Source organism: Scyliorhinus torazame, chromosome X, assembly GCF_047496885.1.
Source record: "Scyliorhinus torazame isolate Kashiwa2021f chromosome X, sScyTor2.1, whole genome shotgun sequence".
In the NCBI taxonomy this organism is placed as follows: domain Eukaryota; kingdom Metazoa; phylum Chordata; class Chondrichthyes; order Carcharhiniformes; family Scyliorhinidae; genus Scyliorhinus; species Scyliorhinus torazame.
In genome coordinates, this window is record NC_092738.1 from 33,714,528 (window position 1) to 33,741,777 (window position 27,250).

The following is a 27,250-nucleotide window of genomic DNA, read 5'->3' on the forward strand; positions in this document are numbered from 1 at the left end:
AGAGTGTTATAACTGAGAGTCTGATACTGAGGGACAGTGTGAGAGAGAGTGTTATAACTGAGAGTCTGATACTGAGGGACAGTGTGTGAGAGAGAGTGTTATAACTGAGAGTCTGATACTGAGGGACAGTGTGAGAGAGAGTGTTATAACTGAGAGTCTGATACTGAGGGACAGTGTGTGAGAGTGTTATAACTGAGAGTCTGATACTGAGGGACAGTATAACAGAGAGAGTGTTATAACTGAGAGTCTGATACTGAGGGACAGTGTGACAGAGAGAGTGTTATAACTGAGAGTCTGATACTGAGGGACAGTGTGAGAGCGAGAGTGTTACAACTGAGAGTCTGATACTGAGGGACAGTACAACAGAGAGAGTGTTATAACTGCGAGTCTGATACTTAGGGACAGTGTGAGAGAGAGAGTGTTATAACTGAGAGTCTGATACTGAGGGACAGTGTGAGAGAGAGAGTGTTATAACTGAGAGTCTGATACTGAGGGACAGTGTAACAGAGAGAGTGTTTTAACTGAGAGTCTGATACTGAGGGACAGTGTGAGAGCGAGAGTGTTACAACTGAGAGTCTGATACTGAGGGACAGTACAACAGAGAGAGTGTTATAACTGAGAGTCTGATACTGAGGGACAGTGTAACAGAGAGAGTGTTATAACTGAGGGTCTGATACTGAGGGACAGTGTGAGAGAGAGAGTGTGATAACTGAGAGTCTGATACTGAGGGACAGTGTAACAGAGAGAGTGTTATAACTGAGAGTCTGATACTGAGGGACAGTATGTGAGAGAGAGTGTTATAACTGAGAGTCTGATACTGAGGGACATTGTGAGGGAGAGTGTGTTATAACTGAGAGTCTGATACTGAGGGACAGTGTGAGAGAGAGAGTGTTATAACTGAGAGTCTGATACTGAGGGACCGTGCAACAGAGAGAGTGTTATAACTGAGAGTCTGATACTGAGGGACAGTGTGTGAGAGAGAGTGTTATAACTGAGAGTCTGATACTGAGGGACAGTGTGAGAGAGAGAGTGTTATAACTGAGAGTCTGATACTGAGGGACAGTGTGAGAGAGAGAGTGTGTTATAACTGAGAGTCTGATACTGAGGGACAGTGTGAAAGAGAGAGTGTTATAACTGAGAGGCTGATACTGAGGGACAGTGTGAGAGAGAGTGTTATAACTGAGAGTCCGATACTGAGGGACAGTGTGTGAGAGAGAGTGTTATAACTGAGAGTCTGATACTGAGGGACAGTGTGTGAGAGAGAGTGTTATAACTGAGAGTCTGATACTGAGGGACAGTGTGTGACAGAGAGTGTTATAACTGAGAGACTGATACTGAGGGACTGTGTGAGAGAGAGTGTTATAACTGAGAGTCTGATACTGAGGGACAGTGTGAGAGAGAGAGTGTTATAACTGAGAGTCTGCTACTGAGGGACAGTGTAACAGAGAGAGTGTTATAACTGAGAGTCTGATACTGAGGGACAGTATGTGAGAGAGAGTGTTATAACTGAGAGTCTGATACTGAGGGACAGTGTGAGAGAGAGTGTTATAACTGAGAGTCTGATACTGAGGGACAGTGTGAGAGAGAGAGTGTTATAACTGAGAGTCTGATACTGAGGGACAGTGTGAGAGAGAGAGTGTTACAACTGAGAGTCTGATACTGAGGGACAGTCTAACAGAGAGAGTGTTATAACTGAGAGTCTGATACTGAGGGACAGTGTATCAGAGAGAGTGTTATAACTGAGAGTCTGATACTGAGGGACAGTGTGTGAGAGAGAGTGTTATAACTGCGAGTCTGATACTGAGGGACAGTGTGTGACAGAGAGTGTTATAACTGAGAGTCTGATACTGAGGGACAGTGTGTGACAGAGAGTGTTATAACTGAGAGTCTGATACTGAGGGACTGTGTGAGAGAGAGAGTGTTATAACTGAGAGTCTGATACTGAGGGACAGTGTAACAGAGAGAGTGTTATAACTGAGAGTCTGATACTGAGGGACAGTGTGACAGAGAGTGTTATAACTGAGAGTCTGATACTGCGGGACAGTGTGTGAGAGAGAGAGTGTTATAACTGAGAGTCTGATACTGAGGGACAGTGTGAGAGAGAGTGTTATAACTGAGAGTCTGGTACTGAGGGACAGTGTGTGAGAGAGTGTTATAACTGAGAGTCCGATACTGAGGGACAGTGTGTGAGAGAGAGTGTTATAACTGAGAGTCTGATACTGAGGGACAGTGTGTGAGAGAGAGTGTTATAACTGAGAGTCTGATACTGAGGGACAGTGTGTGAGAACAAAGAACAAAGAAATGTACAGCACAGGAACAGGCCCTTCGGCCCTCCAAGCCCGTGCCGACCATACTGCCCGACTAAACTACAATCTTCTACACTTCCTGGGTCCGTATCCTTCTATTCCCATCCTATTCATATATTTGTCAAGATGCCCCTTGAATGTCCCTATCGTCCCTGCTTCCACTACCTCCTCCGGTAGTGAGTTCCAGGCACCCACTACCCTCTGCGTAAAAAACTTGCCTCGTACATCTACTCTAAACCTTGCCCCTCTCACCTTAAACCTATGCCCCCTAGTAATTGACCCCTCTACCCTGGGGAAAAGCCTCTGACTATCCACTCTGTCTATGCCCTTCATAATTTTGTATACCTCTATCAGGTCGCCCCTCAACCTCCTTCGTTCCAGTGAGAACAAACCGAGTTTATTCAATCGCTCCTCATAGCTTATGCCCTCCATACCAGGCAACATTCTGGTAAATCTCTTCTGCACCCTCTCTAAAGCCTCCACATCCTTCTGGTAGTGTGGCGACCAGAATTGAACACTATACTCCAAGTGTGGCCTAACTCAGGTTCTATACAGCTGCAACATGACTTGCCAATTCTTATACTCAATGCCCCGGCCAATGAAGGCAAGCATGCCGTATGCCTTCTTGACTACGTTCTCCACCTGTGTTGCCCCTTTCAATGACCTGTGGACCTGTACTCCTAGATCTCTTTGACTTTCAATACTCTTGAGGGTTCTACCATTCACTGTATATTCCCTACCTGCATTAGCCCTTCCAAAATGCATTACCTCACATTTGTCCGGATTAAACTCCATCTGCCATCTCTCCGCCCAAGTCTCCAGACAATCTAAATCCTGCTGTATCCTCAGACAGTCCTCATCGCTATCCGCAATTCCACCAACCTTTGTGTCGTCTGCAAACTTACTAATCAGACCAGTTACATTTTCCTCCAAATCATTTATATATACTACAAAGAGCAAAGGTCCCAGCACTGATCCCTGTGGAACACCACTGGTCACAGCCCTCCAATTAGAAAAGCATCCCTCCATTGCTACCCTCTGCCTTCTATGGCCTAGCCAGTTCTGTATCCACCTTGCCAGTTCACCCCTGATCCCGTGTGACTTCACCTTTTGTACTAGTCTACCATGAGGGACCTTGTCAAAGGCCTTACTGAAGTCCATATAGACAACATCTACTGCCCTACCTGCATCAATCATCTTAGTGACCTCCTCGAAAAACTCTATCAAGTTAGTGAGACACGACCTCCCCTTCACAAAACCGTGCTGCCTCTCACTAATACGTCCATTTGCTTCCAAATGGGAGTAGATCCTGTCTCGAAGAATTCTCTCCAGTAATTTCCCTACCACTGAAGTAAGGCTCACCGGCCTGTAGTTCCCGGGATTATCCTTGCTACCCTTCTTAAACAGAGGAACAACATTGGCTATTCTCCAGTCCTCCGGGACATCCCCTGAAGACAGCGAGGATCCAAAGATTTCTGTCAAGGCCTCAGCAATTTCCTCTCCAGCCTCCTTCAGTATTCTGGGGTAGATCCCATCAGGCCCTGGGGACTTATCTACCTTAATATTTTTTAAGACACCCAACACCTCGTCTTTTTGGATCACAATGTGACCCAGGCTATCTACACCCCCTTCTCCAGACTCAACATCTACCAATTCCTTCTCTTTGGTGAATACTGATGCAAAGTATTCATTTAGTACCTCGCCCATTTCCTCTGGCTCCACACATAGATTCCCTTGCCTATCCTTCAGTGGGCCAACCCTTTCCCTGGCTACCCTCTTGCTTTTTATGTACGTGTAAAAAGCCTTGGGATTTTCCTTAACCCTATTTGCCAATGACTTTTCATGACCCCTTCTAGCCCTCCTGACACCTTGCTTAAGTTCCTTCCTACTTTCCTTATATGCCACACAGGCTTCGTCTGTTCCCAACCTTTTAGCCCTGACAAATGCCTCCTTTTTCTTTTTGACGAGGCCTACAATATCACTCGTCATCCAAGGTTCCCGAAAATTGCCGTATTTATCTTTCTTCCTCACAGGAACATGCCTGTCCTGTATTCCTTTCAAGAGAGAGAGTGTTATAACTGAGAGTCTGATACTGAGGGACAGTGTGAGAGAGAGTGTTATAACTGAGAGTCTGATACTGAGGGACAGTGTAACAGAGAGAGTGTTATAACTGAGAGTCTGATACTGAGGGACAGTGTAACAGAGAGAGCGTTATAACTGAGAGTCTGATACTGAGGGACAGTGTGTGAGAGAGAGTGTTATAACTGAGAGTCTGATACTGAGGGACAATGTGAGAGAGAGAGTGTTATAACTGAGAGTCTGATACTGAGGGACAGTGTGAGAGAGAGAGTGTTATAACTGAGAGTCTGATACTGAGGGACAGAGTGAGAGAGAGAGTGTTATAACTGAGAGTCTGATACTGAGGGACAGTGTAACAGAGAGAGTGTTATAACTGAGAGTCTGATACTGAGGGACAGTGTGAGAGAGAGTGTTATAACTGAGAGTCTGATACTGAGGGACAGTGTGTGAGAGTGTTATAACTGAGAGTCTGATACTGAGGGACAGTATAACAGAGAGAGTGTTATAACTGAGAGTCTGATACTGAGGGACAGTATAACAGAGAGAGTGTTATAACTGAGAGTCTGATACTGAGGGACAGTGTGAGAGAGAGAGTGTTATAACTGAGAGTCTGATACTGAGGGACAGTGTAACAGAGAGAGTGTTATAACTGAGAGTCTGATACTGAGGGACAGTGTGAGAGCGAGAGTGTTACAACTGAGAGTCTGATACTGAGGGACAGTACAACAGAGAGAGTGTTATAACTGAGAGTCTGATACTGAGGGACAGTGTAACAGAGAGAGTGTTATAACTGAGGGTCTGATACTGAGGGACAGTGTGAGAGAGAGAGTGTGATAACTGAGAGTCTGATACTGAGGGACAGTGTAACAGAGAGAGTGTTATAACTGAGAGTCTGATACTGAGGGACAGTATGTGAGAGAGAGTGTTATAACTGAGAGTCTGATACTGAGGGACATTGTGAGGGAGAGAGTGTTATAACTGAGAGCCTGATACTGAGGGACAGTGTGAGAGAGAGAGTGTTATAACTGAGAGTCTGATACTGAGGGACAGTATGTGAGAGAGAGTGTTATAACTGAGAGTCTGATACTGAGGGACAGTGTGTGTGAGAGAGTGTTACAACTGAGAGTCTGATACTGAGGGACAGTCTAACAGAGAGAGTGTTATAACTGAGAGTCTGATACTGAGGGACAGTGTGTGAGAGAGAGTGTTATAACTGAGAGTCTGATACTGAGGGACAGTGTGAGAGAGAGAGTGTTATAACTGAGAGTCTGATACTGAGGGACAGTGTGAGAGAGAGAGTGTGTTATAACTGAGAGTCTGATACTGAGGGACAGTGTGAAAGAGAGAGTGTTATAACTGAGAGGCTGATACTGAGGGACAGTGTGAGAGAGAGTGTTATAACTGAGAGTCCGATACTGAGGGACAGTGTGTGAGAGAGAGTGTTATAACTGAGAGTCTGATACTGAGGGACAGTGTGTGAGAGAGAGTGTTATAACTGAGAGTCTGATACTGAGGGACAGTGTGTGACAGAGAGTGTTATAACTGAGAGACTGATACTGAGGGACTGTGTGAGAGAGAGTGTTATAACTGAGAGTCTGATACTGAGGGACAGTGTGAGAGAGAGAGTGTTATAACTGAGAGTCTGCTACTGAGGGACAGTGTAACAGAGAGAGTGTTATAACTGAGAGGCTGATACTGAGGGACTGTGTGAGAGAGAGTGTTATAACTGAGAGTCTGATACTGAGGGACAGTGTGAGAGAGAGAGTGTTATAACTGAGAGTCTGCTACTGAGGGACAGTGTAACAGAGAGAGTGTTATAACTGAGAGTCTGATACTGAGGGACAGTATGTGAGAGAGAGTGTTATAACTGAGAGTCTGATACTGAGGGACAGTGTGAGAGAGAGTGTTATAACTGAGAGTCTGATACTGAGGGACAGTGTGAGAGAGAGAGTGTTACAACTGAGAGTCTGATACTGAGGGACAGTCTAACAGAGAGAGTGTTATAACTGAGAGTCTGATACTGAGGGACAGTGTGAGAGAGAGAGTGTTATAACTGCGAGTCTGATACTGAGGGACAGTGTGAAAGAGAGAGTGTTATAACTGAGAGGCTGATACTGAGGGACAGTGTGAGAGAGAGAGTGTTATAACTGTGAGTCTGATACTGAGGGACAGTGTGTGAGAGAGGGTGTTATAACTGAGAGTCTGATACTGAGGGACAGTGTGAGAGAGAGAGTGTTATAACTGAGAGTCTGATACTGAGGGACAGTTTGTGACAGAGAGTGTTATAACTGAGAGTCTGATACTGAGGGACAGTGTGTGACAGAGAGTGTTATAACTGAGAGTCTGATACTGAGGGACTGTGTGAGAGAGAGAGTGTTATAACTGAGAGTCTGATACTGAGGGACAGTGTAACAGAGAGAGTGTTATAACTGAGAGTCTGATACTGAGGGACAGTGTGACAGAGAGTGTTATAACTGAGATTCTGATACTGAGGGACAGTGTGTGAGAGAGAGAGTGTTATAACTGAGAGGCTGATACTGAGGGACAGTGTGAGAGAGAGTGTTATAACTGAGAGTCTGGTACTGAGGGACAGTGTGTGAGAGAGAGTGTTATAACTGAGAGTCTGATACTGAGGGACAGTGTGTGAGAGAGTGTTATAACTGAGAGTCTGATACTGAGGGACAGTGTGTGAGAGAGAGTGTTATAACTGAGAGTCTGATACTGAGGGACAGTGTGAGAGAGAGTGTTATAACTGAGAGTCCGATACTGAGGGACAGTGTGTGAGAGAGAGTGTTATAACTGAGAGTCTGATACTGAGGGACAGTGTAACAGAGAGAGTGTTATAACTGAGAGTCTGATACTGAGGGACAGTGTGACAGAGAGTGTTATAACTGAGAGTCTGATACTGAGGGACAGTGTGTGAGAGAGAGTGTTATAACTGAGAGTCTGATACTGAGGGACAGTGTGTGTGAGAGAGTGTTATAACTGAGAGTCTGATACTGAGGGACAGTGTGTGAGAACAAAGAACAAAGAAATGTACAGCACAGGAACAGGCCCTTCGGCCCTCCAAGCCCGTGCCGACCATACTGCCCGACTAAACTACAATCTTCTACACTTCCTGGGTCCGTATCCTTCTATTCCCATCCTATTCATATATTTGTCAAGATGCCCCTTGAATGTCCCTATCGTCCCTGCTTCCACTACCTCCTCCGGTAGTGAGTTCCAGGCACCCACTACCCTCTGCGTAAAAAACTTGCCTCGTACATCTACTCTAAACCTTGCCCCTCTCACCTTAAACCTATGCCCCCTAGTAATTGACCCCTCTACCCTGGGGAAAAGCCTCTGACTATCCACTCTGTCTATGCCCTTCATAATTTTGTATACCTCTATCAGGTCGCCCCTCAACCTCCTTCGTTCCAGTGAGAACAAACCGAGTTTATTCAATCGCTCCTCATAGCTTATGCCCTCCATACCAGGCAACATTCTGGTAAATCTCTTCTGCACCCTCTCTAAAGCCTCCACATCCTTCTGGTAGTGTGGCGACCAGAATTGAACACTATACTCCAAGTGTGGCCTAACTAAGGTTCTATACAGCTGCAACATGACTTGCCAATTCTTATACTCAATGCCCCGGCCAATGAAGGCAAGCATGCCGTATGCCTTCTTGACTACGTTCTCCACCTGTGTTGCCCCTTTCAATGACCTGTGGACCTGTACTCCTAGATCTCTTTGACTTTCAATACTCTTGAGGGTTCTACCATTCACTGTATATTCCCTACCTGCATTAGCCCTTCCAAAATGCATTACCTCACATTTGTCCGGATTAAACTCCATCTGCCATCTCTCCGCCCAAGTCTCCAGACAATCTAAATCCTGCTGTATCCTCAGACAGTCCTCATCGCTATCCGCAATTCCACCAACCTTTGTGTCGTCTGCAAACTTACTAATCAGACCAGTTACATTTTCCTCCAAATCATTTATATATACTACAAAGAGCAAAGGTCCCAGCACTGATCCCTGTGGAACACCACTGGTCACAGCCCTCCAATTAGAAAAGCATCCCTCCATTGCTACCCTCTGCCTTCTATGGCCTAGCCAGTTCTGTATCCACCTTGCCAGTTCACCCCTGATCCCGTGTGACTTCACCTTTTGTACTAGTCTACCATGAGGGACCTTGTCAAAGGCCTTACTGAAGTCCATATAGACAACATCTACTGCCCTACCTGCATCAATCATCTTAGTGACCTCCTCGAAAAACTCTATCAAGTTAGTGAGACACGACCTCCCCTTCACAAAACCGTGCTGCCTCTCACTAATACGTCCATTTGCTTCCAAATGGGAGTAGATCCTGTCTCGAAGAATTCTCTCCAGTAATTTCCCTACCACTGAAGTAAGGCTCACCGGCCTGTAGTTCCCGGGATTATCCTTGCTACCCTTCTTAAACAGAGGAACAACATTGGCTATTCTCCAGTCCTCCGGGACATCCCCTGAAGACAGCGAGGATCCAAAGATTTCTGTCAAGGCCTCAGCAATTTCCTCTCCAGCCTCCTTCAGTATTCTGGGGTAGATCCCATCAGGCCCTGGGGACTTATCTACCTTAATATTTTTTAAGACACCCAACACCTCGTCTTTTTGGATCACAATGTGACCCAGGCTATCTACACCCCCTTCTCCAGACTCAACATCTACCAATTCCTTCTCTTTGGTGAATACTGATGCAAAGTATTCATTTAGTACCTCGCCCATTTCCTCTGGCTCCACACATAGATTCCCTTGCCTATCCTTCAGTGGGCCAACCCTTTCCCTGGCTACCCTCTTGCTTTTTATGTACGTGTAAAAAGCCTTGGGATTTTCCTTAACCCTATTTGCCAATGACTTTTCATGACCCCTTCTAGCCCTCCTGACACCTTGCTTAAGTTCCTTCCTACTTTCCTTATATGCCACACAGGCTTCGTCTGTTCCCAACCTTTTAGCCCTGACAAATGCCTCCTTTTTCTTTTTGACGAGGCCTACAATATCACTCGTCATCCAAGGTTCCCGAAAATTGCCGTATTTATCTTTCTTCCTCACAGGAACATGCCTGTCCTGTATTCCTTTCAAGAGAGAGAGTGTTATAACTGAGAGTCTGATACTGAGGGACAGTGTGAGAGAGAGTGTTATAACTGAGAGTCTGATACTGAGGGACAGTGTAACAGAGAGAGTGTTATAACTGAGAGTCTGATACTGAGGGACAGTGTAACAGAGAGAGCGTTATAATTGAGAGTCTGATACTGAGGGACAGTGTGTGAGAGAGAGTGTTATAACTGAGAGTCTGATACTGAGGGACAATGTGAGAGAGAGAGTGTTATAACTGAGAGGCTGATACTGAGGGACAGTGTGAGAGAGAGAGTGTTATAACTGAGAGTCTGATACTGAGGGACAGTGTGAGAGAGAGAGTGTTATAACTGAGAGTCTGATACTGAGGGACAGTGTGAGAGAGAGTGTTATAACTGAGAGTCTGCTACTGAGAGACAGTGTAACAGAGAGAGTGTTATAACTGAGAGTCTGATACTGAGGGACAGTGTAACAGAGAGAGTGTTATAACTGAGAGTCTGATACTGAGGGACAGTGTGAGAGAGAGAGTGTTATAACTGAGAGTCTGATACTGAGGGACAGTGTAACAGAGAGAGTGTTATAACTGAGAGTCTGACACTGAGAGACAGTGTGAGAGAGAGTGTTATAACTGAGAGTCTGATACTGAGGGACAGTGTGAGAGAGAGTGTTATAACTGAGAGTCTGATACTGAGAGACAGTGTAACAGAGAGAGTGTTATAACTGAGTCTGATACTGAGGGACAGTGTAACAGAGAGAGTGTTATAACTGAGAGTCTGACACTGAGAGACAGTGTGAGAGAGAGTGTTATAACTGAGAGTCTGATACTGAGGGACAGTGTGAAAGAGAGAGTGTTATAACTGAGAGTCTGATACTGAGGGACAGTGTGAGAGAGAGTGTTATAACTGAGAGTCTGATACTGAGGGACAGTGTGAGAGAGAGTGTTATAACTGAGAGTCTGATACTGAGAGACAGTGTAACAGAGAGAGTGTTGTAACTGAGAGTCTGATACTGAGGGACAGTGTGAGAGAGAGAGTGTTATAACTGAGAGTCTGATACTGAGGGACAGTGTGTGAGAGAGAGAGTGTTATAACTGAGAGTCTGATACTGAGGGACAGTGTAACAGAGAGAGTGTTATAACTGAGAGTCTGATACTGAGGGACAGTGTGAGAGAGAGTGTTATAACTGAGAGTCTGATACTGAGGGACAGTGTAACAGAGAGAGTGTTATAACTGAGAGTCTGATACTGAGGGACAGTGTGTGAGAGAGAGTGTTATAACTGAGAGTCTGATACTGAGGGACAGTGTAACAGAGAGAGTGTTATAACTGAGAGTCTGATACTGAGGGACAGTGTGAGAGAGAGAGTGTTATAACTGAGAGTCTGATACTGAGGGACAGTGTGAGAGAGAGAGTGTTATAACTGAGAGTCTGATACTGAGGGACAGTGTGTGAGAGAGAGTGTTATAACTGAGAGTCTGATACTGAGGGACAGTGTGTGAGAGAGAGTGTTATAACTGAGAGTCTGATACTGAGGGACAGTGTGTGAGAGAGAGTGTTATAACTGAGAGTCTGATACTGAGGGACAGTGTAACAGAGAGAGTGTTATAACTGAGAGTCTGATACTGAGGGACAGTGTGTGAGAGAGAGTGTTATAACTGAGAGTCTGATACTGAGGGACAGTGTGTGTGAGAGAGTGTTATAACTGAGAGTCCGATACTGAGGGACAGTGTGAGAGAGAGAGTGTTATAACTGAGAGTCTGATACTGAGGGACAGTGTGTGAGAGAGAGTGTTATAACTGAGAGTCTGATACTGAGGGACAGTGTGAGAGAGTGTTATAACTGAGAGTCTGATACTGATGGACAGTGTGAGAGAGAGAGTGTTATAACTGAGAGGCTGATACTGAGGGACAGTGTAACAGAGAGAGTGTTATAACAGAGTCTGATACTGAGGGACAGTGTGTGAGAGAGAGTGTTATAACTGAGAGTCTGATACTGAGGGACAGTGTAACAGAGAGAGTGTTATAACAGAGTCTGATACTGAGGGACAGTGTGTGAGAGAGAGTGTTATAACTGAGAGTCTGATACTGAGGGACAGTGTAACAGAGAGAGTGTTATAACAGAGTCTGATACTGAGGGACAGTGTGTGAGAGAGAGTGTTATAACTGAGAGTCTGATACTGAGGGACAGTGTAACAGAGAGAGTGTTATAACAGAGTCTGATACTGAGGGACAGTGTGTGAGAGAGAGTGTTATAACTGAGAGTCTGATACTGAGGGACAGTGTAACAGAGAGAGTGTTATAACAGAGTCTGATACTGAGGGACAGTCTGAGAGAGAGAGTGTTATAACTGAGAGTCCGATACTGAGGGACAGTGTGTGAGAGAGTGTTGTAACTGAGAGTCTGATACTGAGGGACAGTGTGAGAGAGAGTGTTATAACTGAGAGTCTGATACTGAGGGACAGTGTGTGAGAGAGAGTGTTATAACTGAGAGTCTGATACTGAGGGACAGTGTGTGAGAGAGAGTGTTGTAACTGAGAGTCTGATACTGAGGGACAGTGTGAGAGAGAGTGTTATAACTGAGAGTCTGATACTGAGGGACAGTGAGAGAGAGAGAGTGTTATAACTGAGAGTCTGATACTGAGGGACAGTGTGTGAGAGAGAGTGTTATAACTGAGAGTCTGATACTGAGAGACAGTGTAACAGAGAGAGTGTTATAACTGAGAGTCTGATACTGAGGGACAGTGTAACAGAGAGAGTGTTATAACTGAGAGTCTGATACTGAGGGACAGTGTGAGAGAGAGAGTGTTATAACTGAGAGCTAGGTGGCGCGGAAATGACATCTCCGGTCGGCGCATGCGCGGGAGCGTTAGCGGCCTCTGACAGCATTCCCGCGCATGCGCAGTGGAAGAAGTCTCTTCCGCCTCCGCCATGGTGGAGGCCGTGGCGAAGGCGGAAGGGAAAGAGTGCCCCCACGGCACAGGCCCGCCCGCGGATCGGTGGGCCCCGATCGCGGGCCAGGCCACCGTGGGGACACCACCCGGGGCCAGATCGCCCCGCGCCCCCCCCAGGACCCTGGAGCCCGCCCGTGCCGCCTTGTCCCGCCGGTAAGGTAGGTGGTTTAATCCACGCCGGCGGGACAGGCATCCTAGAAGCGCGACTTCAGCCCATCCGGGCTGGAGAATCGCGGGGGGGGGCGGGGCGGGGGGGGGGGGGGGGGCGGGGGGGGGGGGGCCGCCTGCCGGCGCGGCGCGATTCCCGCCCTTGCCGAATATCCGGTGCCGGAGAATTCGGCACCCGGCGGGGGCGGGATTCACGCCAGCCCCCGGCGATTCTCCGACCCCGCCCAGGATTCATGATTATTTAGAAAAACATAGTTTGACTAAAGATAGTCAGCATGGCTTTGTGAGGGGTAGGTCATGCCTCACAAGCCTCATTGAATTCTTTGAGGATGTGACGAGACACATTGATGAAGGTCAGGCAGTGGATGTGGTGTATATGGATTTCAGTAAGGCATTTAATAATAATCTTTTTATTGTCACAAGTAGGCTTACATTAACACTGCAATGAAGTTACTGTGAAAATCCCCTCGTCGCCACATTCCGGCGCCTGTTCGGGTACAGAGGGAGAATTCAGAATTCTCAGCTGGTACGGGAATTGAACCCACGCTGCTGGCCTTGCTCTGCATCACAAACCAGCTGTCTAGCCCACTGAGCTAAACCAGCCCCTCAAACCAGCATTTGATAAGGTTTCCCGTGGTCGGCTCATTCAGAAAGTTGGGGGGCATGGGATACAGGGAAATTTGGCTGTCTGGATACAGAATTGGCTGGCCGAAAGAAGACAGCGAGTGGTAGTGGATGGAAAGTATTCCGTCTGGAGGTCGGTGACCAGTGGTGTCCCGCAAGGATCTGTTCTGGGACCTCTGCTCTCTGTGGTTTTTATAAATGACTTGGATGAGGAAGTGGAAGGGTGGGTTAGTAAGTTTGCCGATGACACGAAGGTTGGTGGAGTTGTAGATGGTGTTGAGGGTTGTTGCAGGTTACAACAGGACATTGACAGGATGCAGAGCTGGGCTGAGAAGTGGCAGATGGAGTTCAACCTCGATAAATGTGAAGTGATTCATTTTGGAAGGTCGAATTTGAATGCTGAATACAGGGTTAAAGGCAGGATTCTTGGAAGTGTGGAGGAACAGAGGGATCTTGGGGTCCATGTACATAGATCCCTCAAAGTTGCCACCCAGGTTGATAGGGTTGTTAAGAAGGCGTATGGTGTGTTGGCTTTCATTAACAGGGGGATTGAGTTTAAGAGCCGCGAGGTTTTGCTGCAGCTTTATAAAACTCTAGTTAGACCACACTTGGAATATTGTGTCCAGTTCTGGTCTCATTATAGGAAGGATGTGGATGCTTTGGAGAGGGTACAGAGGAGATTTACCAGGATGCTGCCTGGACTGGAGGGCATGTCTCATGAAGAAAGGGTGTGGGAGCTAGGGCTTTTCTCACTGGAGTGAAGAAGGCAGAGAGGTGACTTGATAGAGGTGTACAAGGTGATGAGAGGCATGGATAGAGTGGATAGCCAGAGACTTTTCCCCAGGGTGGAAATGGCTGTCACGAGGGGACATAATTTTAAGGTGATTGGAGGAAGGTATAGGGGAGATGTCAGAGGTTCTTTACACAGAGAGTGGTGGGTGTGTGGAATGCACTGCCAGCAGAGGTGGTGGAGTCAGAGTCATTAGGGACATTTAAGTGACTCTTGGACAGGCACATGGACAGCAGTAAATTGAAGGGGTGTAGGTTAGGTTGATCTTAGATTAGGATAAATGGTCGGCACAACATTGTGGGCCGAAGGGCCTGTACTGTGCTGGACTGTTCTATGTTCTAAACAGAAACTCTTTCAAAATACCCACAAAATATCTGAAGTTTGATCATTGGAAATTGGATCTGATGAATCCGCCCACTCTCCTGGATTCGGTTGGCATCAAGGACCGCACAGCACAAGAGAAAAAGGTTCTCCTGTCTCCTGGCCAACATTCCAAGTGATATAACCAAAGACGAATTAACTGTTCACTTCTATTTGCTGTTGCTGAGATCTTGCTGCCGGCAACCGACCGCTGGATTAGTCGACACAGTGTGACTGAGAATGTGGGACGGTCAGGCATCGTCTGAAACGCGAGCTTGTTTGTTCTAACTTTTGCGGTGTTTCCCTCAGGTTCAGAAACTGAAGTCGCTCTTTCACAAGACGCCAAAGGAACCCAGTGCAGAGGAGATCCTGCCTCAGCAGCTGAATGGTGAGATTGTGAATACAGGAGGGGGAGTACTGTATTACTATTACGAGGAGGAGGATGACGAGGAAGAAGAGGAGAATGAGCTGCCTCCCCCGGAGCCCCCTCGACCTGTTAATGACAAACCCCACAAGTTGAAAGACCACTACTTCAAGAAGCCAAAGTTCTGCGATGTCTGTGCACGGATGATTGTCCGTAAGTTTTTAGTCTAATGGTTCTCGATTAAATAAGGGGACGTAGAGAGGCTCCGATTATTTTATTTTTAAAAATAAATTTAGAGTATTCATTTCTCCAATTAAGGGGCAATTTAGCGCGGCCAATCCACGTAACCAGCACATCCTTTGGTTGTGGGGGCGAAACCCACGCAGACACGGGGAGAATGTGCAAACTCCACACGGACAGTGACCCAGGGCCGGGATCGAACCTGGGACCTCGGCGCCGTGAGGCAGCGGTGCTAACCACTGTGCCGCCGTGCTGCCCTGAGAGGCTCCGATTATTGACGCGAGTAAAGTTCGTGCACTCTCACCAGCCCCACCTAACCTGCACATCTTTGCGACTGCGGGAGGAAACCGGAGCACCAAACGCAGAACGTGCAGACTCCGCGTAGACCCAAGCTGGGAATCGAACCCGGGTCCCTGGCGCTGTGAGGCAGCAGTGCTAATCACCGTGCCACCAATGTTCAGTGTCTGTTAAAACGATCTCGCTGTTCGGTAGTAAGTGTTCATTGTTGACACATTTTGCCTTGCAGTGAACAACAAATTTGGGTTGAGGTGCAAAAACTGCAAAACCAACATCCACCATCACTGCCAGTCGTACGTGGAGTTTCAGCGATGTTTCGGCAAGATCGTAAGTCGCTCTTCAATGTCTGATCACTCTGATCGGCAGTGACACAGATTTCAGCCTGTGCTCGCTTTCTGTACCTCCTTCTGAATATTGTTCGCACCCGCCTTGTGACTTCCAGCTGCGAGAGTAACTGTTTGTACCAATGCCTCTGTAACTCTCGATTTCCTTTGAATGCAGCCACCTGGTTTTCGACGCGCGTACAGCTCTCCCTTGTACAGTAACCAGCAGTTTGCCTGCATCAAGGAACTCCTGCCTTTCTGTGAGTGAGACATTGAACTCATTTCGCGTTCTGCTGTCCATGGGGCCTCCAAACTTATGGATTAGAAAAGAGATGTAGCGTCACGTTAGCATAATTTTGAATTGGCATTTTACCAGCAAGTGATCCAGATTGATATGGGAGTCGAGCAATGCGGGTGAAGGAATGCATCCCAAAGAAAATGGCTTGGGATTCTCTGGCACTTGGGATTTTCTGTTCCCAATGGCAACGCACCGCCATCCCTGGCTTTCCCGGCAGCGTGGGGTGACTTCAATGGGAGATCCCATTGAGAAGTGGAGGGAAGATCGAATCCTGCCCAGGGTTCCACATTGCTCTGTCGCTGCACTCTCTGAAATTGAATGCAATTCCTTAAGTCTCCCGCCCTGACTCCACCTCTGAGCAGAGCGCCAGCGCCACTTGGCATTGTCTCAGCCTCCATGTCACTCAACATCCTCACGTGGAAATATATCGGCCGTTCCTTCACTGTCGCCGGGTCAAAATCCTGGAACTTTTCCTTTATTCGTTTACGGGATGCGGGGGTCGCTGGTTAGGCCAGTATTTATTGCCCATCCCTAGTTGCCCCTCAGGTGGGGGTGAGCTGCCTTCTTGAGCCGCTGCATTCCCTGTAGGGTAGGTACACCCACTGTGCTGTTAGGGAGGGAGTTCCAGGATGTTGCCCCAGCGACAGTGAAGGAACGACCAATATATTTCCCAGTCAGGATGGTGAGTGACTTGGAGGGGAATCTCCAGGTGGTGGGGTTCCCAGGTACCTGCTGCTCCTGTCCTTCTAGATGGTAGAGGTCGTGGGTTTGGAAGGTGCTGCCTAAGGAGCCTTGGTGAGTTGCTGCAGTGCATCTTGTAGACGGTACACACGGCTGCCACTGTGCGTCGCTGGGGGAGGGAGTGAATGTTTGTGAAAGGGGGAGCAATCAAGCGGGGCTGCTTTGTCCTGGATGGTGTCGAGCTTCTTGAGTGTTGTTGGAGCTGCACTCATCCAGGCAAGTGGAGAGTATTCCATCACACTCCTGACTTGTGCCTTGTAGATGGTGGACAGGCTTTGGGGAGTCAGGTGGCGAGCTACTCGACGTAGGATTCCCAGCCTCTGACCTGCTCTGGTAGCCACAGTATTTATGTGGCTGGGTCCAGTTCAGTTTCTGATCAATGGTAACCTCCAGGATGTTGATTGTGGGGATTCAGCGATGGTAATGCCATTGAATGTCGAGGGGCGATGGTTAAGGGGCAGCACAGTAGTTAGCACTGCTGCCTCATTGCGCCGAGGTCCCAGGTTCAATCCTGGCTCTGGGTCACTGTCCGTGTGGAGTTTGCACATTCTCCCCGTGTCTGCGTGGGTTTCGCCCCCACAACCCAAAGATGTGCAGAGTAGGTGGATTGGTCGCGCTAAATTGCCCCTTAATTGGAAAAAATGAATTGGGTACTCTAAATTTTTTTTTTTTTTAAAAGGGGCGATGGTTCGATCCTCTGTTGTAGGAGATGGTCATTGTCTGGCACTTGTGTGGCGCGAATGTAACTTGCCGCTTGTCAGACCAAGCCTGGATATTGTCCAGGTCTTGCTGCATTTGGACAGGGACTGCTTCAGTATCTGAGGAGTGGCGAATGGTGCTGAACATTGTGCAGTCATCCGCAAACATCCCCACTACTGACCTTATGATGGAGGGAAGGTCATTGATGAAGCAGCTGAAGATGGTTGGGCCGAGGACACGACCCTGAGGAACTCCTGCAGTGATGTCCTGGAGCTGAGATGATTGACCGCCACTACCATCCTCCTTTGTGCCGGGTATGACTCCAACCAGTGGAGGGAGGCGGTGGACTCGCAATCCAGAGACCCAGGTGATGGTCTGGGTACCTGGATTCGAATCCCGCCATGGCAGGTGATGGATCTTCAACTCAATAAAATATCTGGAATTAAAAGTCTAAAGATGACCATGAATCATTGTCAATTGTTGTAAAAACCCATCTGGTTCACTAATGTCCTTCAGGGAAGGAAATCTGCCGTCCTTACCCGGTCTGGCCTACATGTGACTCCAGACCCACAGCAATGTGGTTGTCTCTTAAATGCCCTCGGAAATGGCCAAGCGAGACACTCAGTTGTATTCAACTGCTACAATCTCAGCAGGTCTGACAGTATCTGTTGAGAGAGACGGGAGCTGACGTTTTGAGTCTGGATAACTCTGGAAAGCTGGAGAACTGGAAATGGGGTCAGATGTATACTGTCGTGAAGGGGGGGGGGGGGGGCGGAGGCTGGAGAGGGGGCCAGTGATGGGTGGAGATAGTCAAAGATGTCGTGGATAGCATTTTGAGCCTGGAGATGTTTGCCGGAACCATTGTAGTCATTTCTGCGAGACTCACTGGACAGCTCCGAGAAGGGGAGTCGACACTCGTTTACCCCAGCTTTCTGCCAGCTGGGTGGCATTGCCAGCTGGACCCTGGGTAACCTTTCACATCGGGAAGCAGGAATGAAGAGATAACGCAAGTTCAAACTTCATGCCAACTAACTGCTTCGTAACCTTTCACCCATTTCTTCAACTCATCCTGGAGGCAGCATTGGTGGCTGTCTGCTGATTCAATCAGTCTCCTTCTCTCCTTGGTTTCCCCAAGAGGCCAAAGGTGTGCTGGATCAGGGACTAGGCCCCTCGTTACAGTGAGTAGCGGAAAGTGGCAAGTGGTGGGTTCGACAGGGATTGCTGCTGGGACCACTGTTTACATAAAGAGTTCAGAAAATCCAGAGGAATAGAAAATACCCCAGTGTAGTTAGCCGAGAATAGAACCCCGGTAAGACCGTGCACTGTTCCAGTCTCCATATCCCTCAGCAAGATCACGCTTGGAGCACCGTGCACAGTTCCAGTTTCCATATCCCTTGGTTAGACCCACACTTGGAGCACCGTGCACAGTTCCAGTCTCTGTACACCTCAGTTAGACACACGCTTGGAGCACTGTGCACAGTTCCAGTCTTCATATCCCTTGGTTAGACCCACACTTGGAGCACCGTGCACAGTTCCAGTCTCGATAACCATCGGTTAGACCCACACTTGGAGCACCGTGCACAGCTCCAGTCTCCATATCCTTCGGTTAGACCCACACTTCGAGCATTGTGCACAGTTCCAGTCTCCATATCCCTTGGTTAGACCCACACTTGGAGCACCGTGCACAGTTCCAGTCTCCATATCCCTTGGTTAGACCCACACTTGGAGCACCGTGCACAGTTCCAGTCTCCATATCCCTTGGTTAGACCCACACTTGGAGCACCGTGCACAGTTCCAGTCTCTGTACACCTCAGTTAGACCACACTTGGAGCACCGTGCACAATTCCAGTCTCCGAATCCCTCAGTAAGACCACACTTGGAGCACCGTTCACAGTTCCAGTCTCCGTATCCCTCAGTACGACCACGCTTGGAGCACCGTGCACAGTTCCAGTCTATATATCCCTCAGTAAGACCACACTTGGAGCTCCGTGCACAGTTCCAGTCTCTATACACCTCAGTTACACCACACTTGGAGCACCGTGCACAGTTCCAGTCTCTTTCTCCCTCAGTTAGACCCACACTTGGAGCACCGTGCACAGTTCCAGTCTCCGTATCCCTCAGTTAGACCCACACTTGGAGCACCGTGCACAGTTCCAGTCTCCGTATCCCTCAGTTACACCACACTTGGAGCACCGTGCACAGCTCCAGTCTCTATATCCCTCAGTTAGACCCACACTTGGAGCACCTTGCACAGTTCCAGTCTCCGTATCCCTCAGTAAGACCACACTTGGAGCACCGTGCACAGTTCCAGTCTCCATATCCCTCAGTAAGACCACACTTGGAGCACCGTGCACAGTTCCAGTCTCCATATCCCTCAGTAAGACCACACTTGGAGCACCGTGCACAGTTCCAGTCTCTATATCCCTCAGTAAGACCACACTTGGAGCATCGTGCACAGTTCCAGTCTCTGTATCCCTTGGTTAGACCCACACTTGGAGCACCGTGCACAGTTCCAGTCTCCATATCCCTCAGTTACACCACACTTGGAGCACCGTGCACAGTTCCAGTCTCCATATCCCTCAGTTACACCCACACTGGGAGCACTGTGCACAGTTCCAGTCTCTGTATCCCTTGGTTAGACCCACACTTGGAGCACCGTGCTCAGTTCCAGTCTCCATATCCCTTGGTTAGACCCACACTTGGAGCACCGTGCACAGTTCCAGTCTCTGTACACCTCAGTTAGACCCACACTTGGAGCACCGTGCACAGTTCCAGTCTCCATATCCCTTGGTTAGACCCACACTTGGAGCACCGTGCACAGTTCCAGTCTCCTTATCCCTTGGTTAGACCCACACTTGGAGCACCGTGCACAGTTCCAGTCTCCATATCCCTCAGTTACACCACACTTGGAGCACCGTGCACAGCTCCAGTCTCTATATCCCTCAGTTAGACCCACACTTGGAGCACCTTGCACAGTTCCAGTCTCCGTATCCCTCAGTAAGACCACACTTGGAGCACCGTGCACAGTTCCAGTCTCCATATCCCTCAGTAAGACCACACTTGGAGCACCGTGCACAGTTCCAGTCTCCATATCCCTCAGTAAGACCACACTTGGAGCACCGTGCACAGTTCCAGTCTCTATATCCCTCAGTAAGACCACACTTGGAGCATCGTGCACAGTTCCAGTCTCTGTATCCCTTGGTTAGACCCACACTTGGAGCACCGTGCACAGTTCCAGTCTCCATATCCCTCAGTTACACCACACTTGGAGCACCGTGCACAGTTCCAGTCTCCATATCCCTCAGTTACACCCACACTGGGAGCACTGTGCACAGTTCCAGTCTCTGTATCCCTTGGTTAGACCCACACTTGGAGCACCGTGCTCAGTTCCAGTCTCCATATCCCTTGGTTAGACCCACACTTGGAGCACCGTGCACAGTTCCAGTCTCTGTACACCTCAGTTAGACCCACACTTGGAGCACCGTGCACAGTTCCAGTCTCCATATCCCTTGGTTAGACCCACACTTGGAGCACCGTGCACAGTTCCAGTCTCCTTATCCCTTGGTTAGACCCACACTTGGAGCACCGTGCACAGTTCCAGTCTCCATATCCCTCCGTTAGACCCACACTTGGAGCACCGTGCACAGTTCCAGTCTCCATATCCCTTGGTTAGACCCACATTTGGAGCACCGTGCACAGTTCCAGTCTCCATATCCCTTGGTTAGACCCACACTTGGAGCACCGTGCACGGTTCCAGTCTCTGTACACCTCAGTTAGACCCACGCTTGGAGCACTGTGCACAGTTCCAGTCTTCACATCCCTTGGTTAGACCCACACTTGGAGCACCGTGCACAGTTCCAGTCTCCGTATCCCTCAGTTAGACCCACACTTGGAGCACCGTGCACAGTTCCAGTCTCGATAACCCTCGGTTAGACTCACACTTGGAGCACCGTGCACAGTTCCAGTCTCTATATCCCTCAGTTACACCATACTTGGAGCACCGTGCACAGTTCCAGTCTCCGTATCCCTCAGTTACACCACACTTGGAGCACCGTGCACAGTTCCAGTCTCGATAACCCTCGGTTAGACCCACACTTGGAGCACCGTGCACAATTCCAGTCTCGATAACCCTCGGTTAGACCCACACTTGGAGCACCGTGCACAGTTACAGTCTCCATATCCCTTGGTTAGACCCACACTTGGAGCACCGTGCACAATTCCAGTCTCGATAACCCTCGGTTAGACCCACACTTGGAGCACCGTGCACAGTTCCAGTTTCCATATCCCTCAGTTAGACCCACACTTGGAGCACCGTGCACAGTTCCAGTCTCGATAACCCTCGGTTAGACCCACACTTGGAGCACCGTGCACAGTTCCAGTCTCGATATCCCTCAGTTACACCATACTTGGAGCACCGTGCACAGTTCCAGTCTCCGTATCCCTCAGTTACACCACACTTGGAGCACCGTGCACAGTTCCAGTCTCGATAACCCTCGGTTAGACCCACACTTGGAGCACCGTGCACAGTTACAGTCTCCATATCCCTTGGTTAGACCCACGCTTGGAGCACCGTGCACAGTTCCAGTCTCGATAACCCTCGGTTAGACCCACACTTGGAGCACCGTGCACAGTTCCAGTCTCCGTATCCCTCAGTTACACCACACTTGGAGCACCGTGCACAGTTCCAGTCTCCATATCCCTCAGTTAGACCCACACTTGGAGCACCGTGCACAGTTCCAGTTTCCATATCCCTCAGTTAGACCCACACTTGGAGCACCGTGCACAGTTCCAGTCTCGATAACCCTCGGTTAGACCCACACTTGGAGCACCGTGCACAGTTACAGTCTCCATATCCCTTGGTTAGACCCACACTTGGAGCACCGTGCACAGTTCCAGTCTCGATAACCCTCGGTTAGACCCACACTTGGAGCACCGTGCACAGTTACAGTCTCCATATCCCTTGGTTAGACCCACACTTGGAGCACCGTGCACAGTTCCAGTCTCCATATCCCTTGGTTAGACCCACACTTGGAGCACCGTGCACAGTTCCAGTCTCCATATCCCTTGGTTAGACCCACACTTGGAGCATCGTGCACAGTTCCAGTCTCTGTACACCTCAGTTAGACCCACACTTGGAGCACCGTGCACAGTTCCAGTCTCCATATCCCTTGGTTAGACCCACACTTGGAGCACCGTGCACAGTTCCAGTCTCCATATCCCTCCGTTAGACCCACACTTGGAGCACCGTGCACAGTTCCAGTCTCCATATCCCTTGGTTAGACCCACACTTGGAGCACCGTGCACAGTTCCAGTCTCCATATCCCTTGGTTAGACCCACACTTGGAGCACCGTGCACAGTTCCAGTCTCTGTACACCTCAGTTAGACACACGCTTGGAGCACTGTGCACAGTTCCAGTCTTCATATCCCTTGGTTAGACCCACACTTGGAGCACCGTGCACAGTTCCAGTCTCGATAACCATCGGTTAGACCCACACTTGGAGCACCGTGCACAGCTCCAGTCTCCATATCCTTCGGTTAGACCCACACTTCGAGCATTGTGCACAGTTCCAGTCTCCATAATCCCTTGGTTAGACCCACACTTGGAGCACCGTGCACAGTTCCAGTCTCCATATCCCTTGGTTAGACCCACACTTGGAGCACCGTGCACAGTTCCAGTCTCCATATCCCTTGGTTAGACCCACACTTGGAGCACCGTGCACAGTTCCAGTCTCTGTACACCTCAGTTAGACCACACTTGGAGCACCGTGCACAATTCCAGTCTCCGAATCCCTCAGTAAGACCACACTTGGAGCACCGTTCACAGTTCCAGTCTCCGTATCCCTCAGTACGACCATGCTTGGAGCACCGTGCACAGTTCCAGTCTATATATCCCTCAGTAAGACCACACTTGGAGCTCCGTGCACAGTTCCAGTCTCTATACACCTCAGTTACACCACACTTGGAGCACCGTGCACAGTTCCAGTCTCTTTCTCCCTCAGTTAGACCCACACTTGGAGCACCGTGCACAGTTCCAGTCTCCGTATCCCTCAGTTAGACCCACACTTGGAGCACCGTGCACAGTTCCAGTATCCGTATCCCTCAGTTACACCACACTTGGAGCACCGTGCACAGCTCCAGTCTCTATATCCCTCAGTTAGACCCACACTTGGAGCACCTTGCACAGTTCCAGTCTCCGTATCCCTCAGTAAGACCACACTTGGAGCACCGTGCACAGTTCCAGTCTCCATATCCCTCAGTAAGACCACACTTGGAGCACCGTGCACAGTTCCAGTCTCCATATCCCTCAGTAAGACCACACTTGGAGCACCGTGCACAGTTCCAGTCTCTATATCCCTCAGTAAGACCACACTTGGAGCATCGTGCACAGTTCCAGTCTCTGTATCCCTTGGTTAGACCCACACTTGGAGCACCGTGCACAGTTCCAGTCTCCATATCCCTCAGTTACACCACACTTGGAGCACCGTGCACAGTTCCAGTCTCCATATCCCTCAGTTACACCCACACTGGGAGCACTGTGCACAGTTCCAGTCTCTGTATCCCTTGGTTAGACCCACACTTGGAGCACCGTGCTCAGTTCCAGTCTCCATATCCCTTGGTTAGACCCACACTTGGAGCACCGTGCACAGTTCCAGTCTCTGTACACCTCAGTTAGACCCACACTTGGAGCACCGTGCACAGTTCCAGTCTCCATATCCCTTGGTTAGACCCACACTTGGAGCACCGTGCACAGTTCCAGTCTCCTTATCCCTTGGTTAGACCCACACTTGGAGCACCGTGCACAGTTCCAGTCTCCATATCCCTCCGTTAGACCCACACTTGGAGCACCGTGCACAGTTCCAGTCTCCATATCCCTTGGTTAGACCCACATTTGGAGCACCGTGCACAGTTCCAGTCTCCATATCCCTTGGTTAGACCCACACTTGGAGCACCGTGCACGGTTCCAGTCTCTGTACACCTCAGTTAGACCCACGCTTGGAGCACTGTGCACAGTTCCAGTCTTCACATCCCTTGGTTAGACCCACACTTGGAGCACCGTGCACAGTTCCAGTCTCCGTATCCCTCAGTTAGACCCACACTTGGAGCACCGTGCACAGTTCCAGTCTCCGTATCCCTCAGTAAGACCACACTTGGAGCACCGTGCACAGTTCCAGTCTCCATATCCCTCAGTTAGACCCACACTTGGAGCACCGTGCACAGTTCCAGTCTCCATATCCCTCAGTTACACCACACTTGGAGCACCGTGCACAGTTCCAGTCTCCATATCCCTCAGTTAGACCCACACTTGGAGCACCCTGCACAGTTCCAGTCTCTATATCCCTCAGTTAGACCCACACTTGGAGCACCGTGCACAGTTCCATTCTCTATATCCCTCAGTTAGACCCACACTTGGAGCACCGTTCACAATTCCAGTCTCTATATCCCTCAGTAAGACCACACTTGGAGCACCGTGCACAGTTCCAGTCTCCATATCCCTCAGTTAGACCCACACTTGGTGCACCGTGCACAGTTCCAGTCTCCGTATCCCTCAGTTAGACCCACACTTGGTGCACCGTGCACAGTTCCAGTCTCTATATCCCTCAGTTAGACCCACACTTGGAGCACCGTTCACAATTCCATTCTCTATATCCCTCAGTTAGACCCACACTTGGAGCACCGTGCACAGTTCCAGTCTCCGTATCCCTCAGTTAGACCCACACTTGGTGCACCGTGCACAGTTCCAGTCTCTATATCCCTCAGTTACACCACACTTGGAGCATCGTGCACAGTTCCAGTCTCCGTATCCCTCAGTAAGACCACACTTGGAGCACCGTGCACAGTTCCAGTCTCCATACACCTCAGTTACACCATACTTGGAGCACCGTGCACAGTTCCAGGCTCCGTATCCCTCAGTCAGACCACACTTGGAGCACCGTGCACAGTTCCAGTCTCTATATCCCTCAGCTACACCACACTTGGAGCACCGTGCACAGTTCCAGTCTCTGTATCCCTTGGTTAGACCCACACTTGGAGCACCGTGCACAGTTCCAGTCTCTATATCCCTCAGTAAGACCACACTTGGAGCATCGTGCACAGTTCCAGTCTCTGTATCCCTTGGTTAGACCCACACTTGGAGCACCGTGCACAGTTCCAGTCTCCATATCCCTCAGTTACACCACACTTGGAGCACCGTGCACAGTTCCAGTCTCCATATCCCTCAGTTACACCCACACTGGGAGCACTGTGCACAGTTCCAGTCTCTGTATCCCTTGGTTAGACCCACACTTGGAGCACCGTGCTCAGTTCCAGTCTCCATATCCCTTGGTTAGACCCACACTTGGAGCACCGTGCACAGTTCCAGTCTCTGTACACCTCAGTTAGACCCACACTTGGAGCACCGTGCACAGTTCCAGTCTCCATATCCCTTGGTTAGACCCACACTTGGAGCACCGTGCACAGTTCCAGTCTCCTTATCCCTTGGTTAGACCCACACTTGGAGCACCGTGCACAGTTCCAGTCTCCATATCCCTCAGTTACACCACACTTGGAGCACCGTGCACAGCTCCAGTCTCTATATCCCTCAGTTAGACCCACACTTGGAGCACCTTGCACAGTTCCAGTCTCCGTATCCCTCAGTAAGACCACACTTGGAGCACCGTGCACAGTTCCAGTCTCCATATCCCTCAGTAAGACCACACTTGGAGCACCGTGCACAGTTCCAGTCTCCATATCCCTCAGTAAGACCACACTTGGAGCACCGTGCACAGTTCCAGTCTCTATATCCCTCAGTAAGACCACACTTGGAGCATCGTGCACAGTTCCAGTCTCTGTATCCCTTGGTTAGACCCACACTTGGAGCACCGTGCACAGTTCCAGTCTCCATATCCCTCAGTTACACCACACTTGGAGCACCGTGCACAGTTCCAGTCTCCATATCCCTCAGTTACACCCACACTGGGAGCACTGTGCACAGTTCCAGTCTCTGTATCCCTTGGTTAGACCCACACTTGGAGCACCGTGCTCAGTTCCAGTCTCCATATCCCTTGGTTAGACCCACACTTGGAGCACCGTGCACAGTTCCAGTCTCTGTACACCTCAGTTAGACCCACACTTGGAGCACCGTGCACAGTTCCAGTCTCCATATCCCTTGGTTAGACCCACACTTGGAGCACCGTGCACAGTTCCAGTCTCCTTATCCCTTGGTTAGACCCACACTTGGAGCACCGTGCACAGTTCCAGTCTCCATATCCCTCCGTTAGACCCACACTTGGAGCACCGTGCACAGTTCCAGTCTCCATATCCCTTGGTTAGACCCACATTTGGAGCACCGTGCACAGTTCCAGTCTCCATATCCCTTGGTTAGACCCACACTTGGAGCACCGTGCACGGTTCCAGTCTCTGTACACCTCAGTTAGACCCACGCTTGGAGCACTGTGCACAGTTCCAGTCTTCACATCCCTTGGTTAGACCCACACTTGGAGCACCGTGCACAGTTCCAGTCTCCGTATCCCTCAGTTAGACCCACACTTGGAGCACCGTGCACAGTTCCAGTCTCGATAACCCTCGGTTAGACTCACACTTGGAGCACCGTGCACAGTTCCAGTCTCTATATCCCTCAGTTACACCATACTTGGAGCACCGTGCACAGTTCCAGTCTCCGTATCCCTCAGTTACACCACACTTGGAGCACCGTGCACAGTTCCAGTCTCGATAACCCTCGGTTAGACCCACACTTGGAGCACCGTGCACAATTCCAGTCTCGATAACCCTCGGTTAGACCCACACTTGGAGCACCGTGCACAGTTACAGTCTCCATATCCCTTGGTTAGACCCACACTTGGAGCACCGTGCACAATTCCAGTCTCGATAACCCTCGGTTAGACCCACACTTGGAGCACCGTGCACAGTTCCAGTTTCCATA

General features: G+C 49.4%; 1 protein-coding gene across 2 annotated transcripts in view; it reads left to right on the forward strand.

The window, feature by feature from the left end:
* stac3 (SH3 and cysteine rich domain 3) overlaps positions 1–27,250 on the forward strand; it is a 185,983-nt gene that overhangs the window by 116,400 nt on the left and 42,333 nt on the right. For both annotated transcript variants that reach the window (XM_072494035.1, XM_072494036.1), the window contains 3 exons: positions 14,678–14,945; positions 15,499–15,596; positions 15,771–15,852. In XM_072494035.1, the coding sequence (XP_072350136.1) occupies positions 14,678–14,945; positions 15,499–15,596; positions 15,771–15,852 (448 nt within the window). The remainder of the gene's footprint in view (positions 1–14,677; positions 14,946–15,498; positions 15,597–15,770; positions 15,853–27,250) is intronic.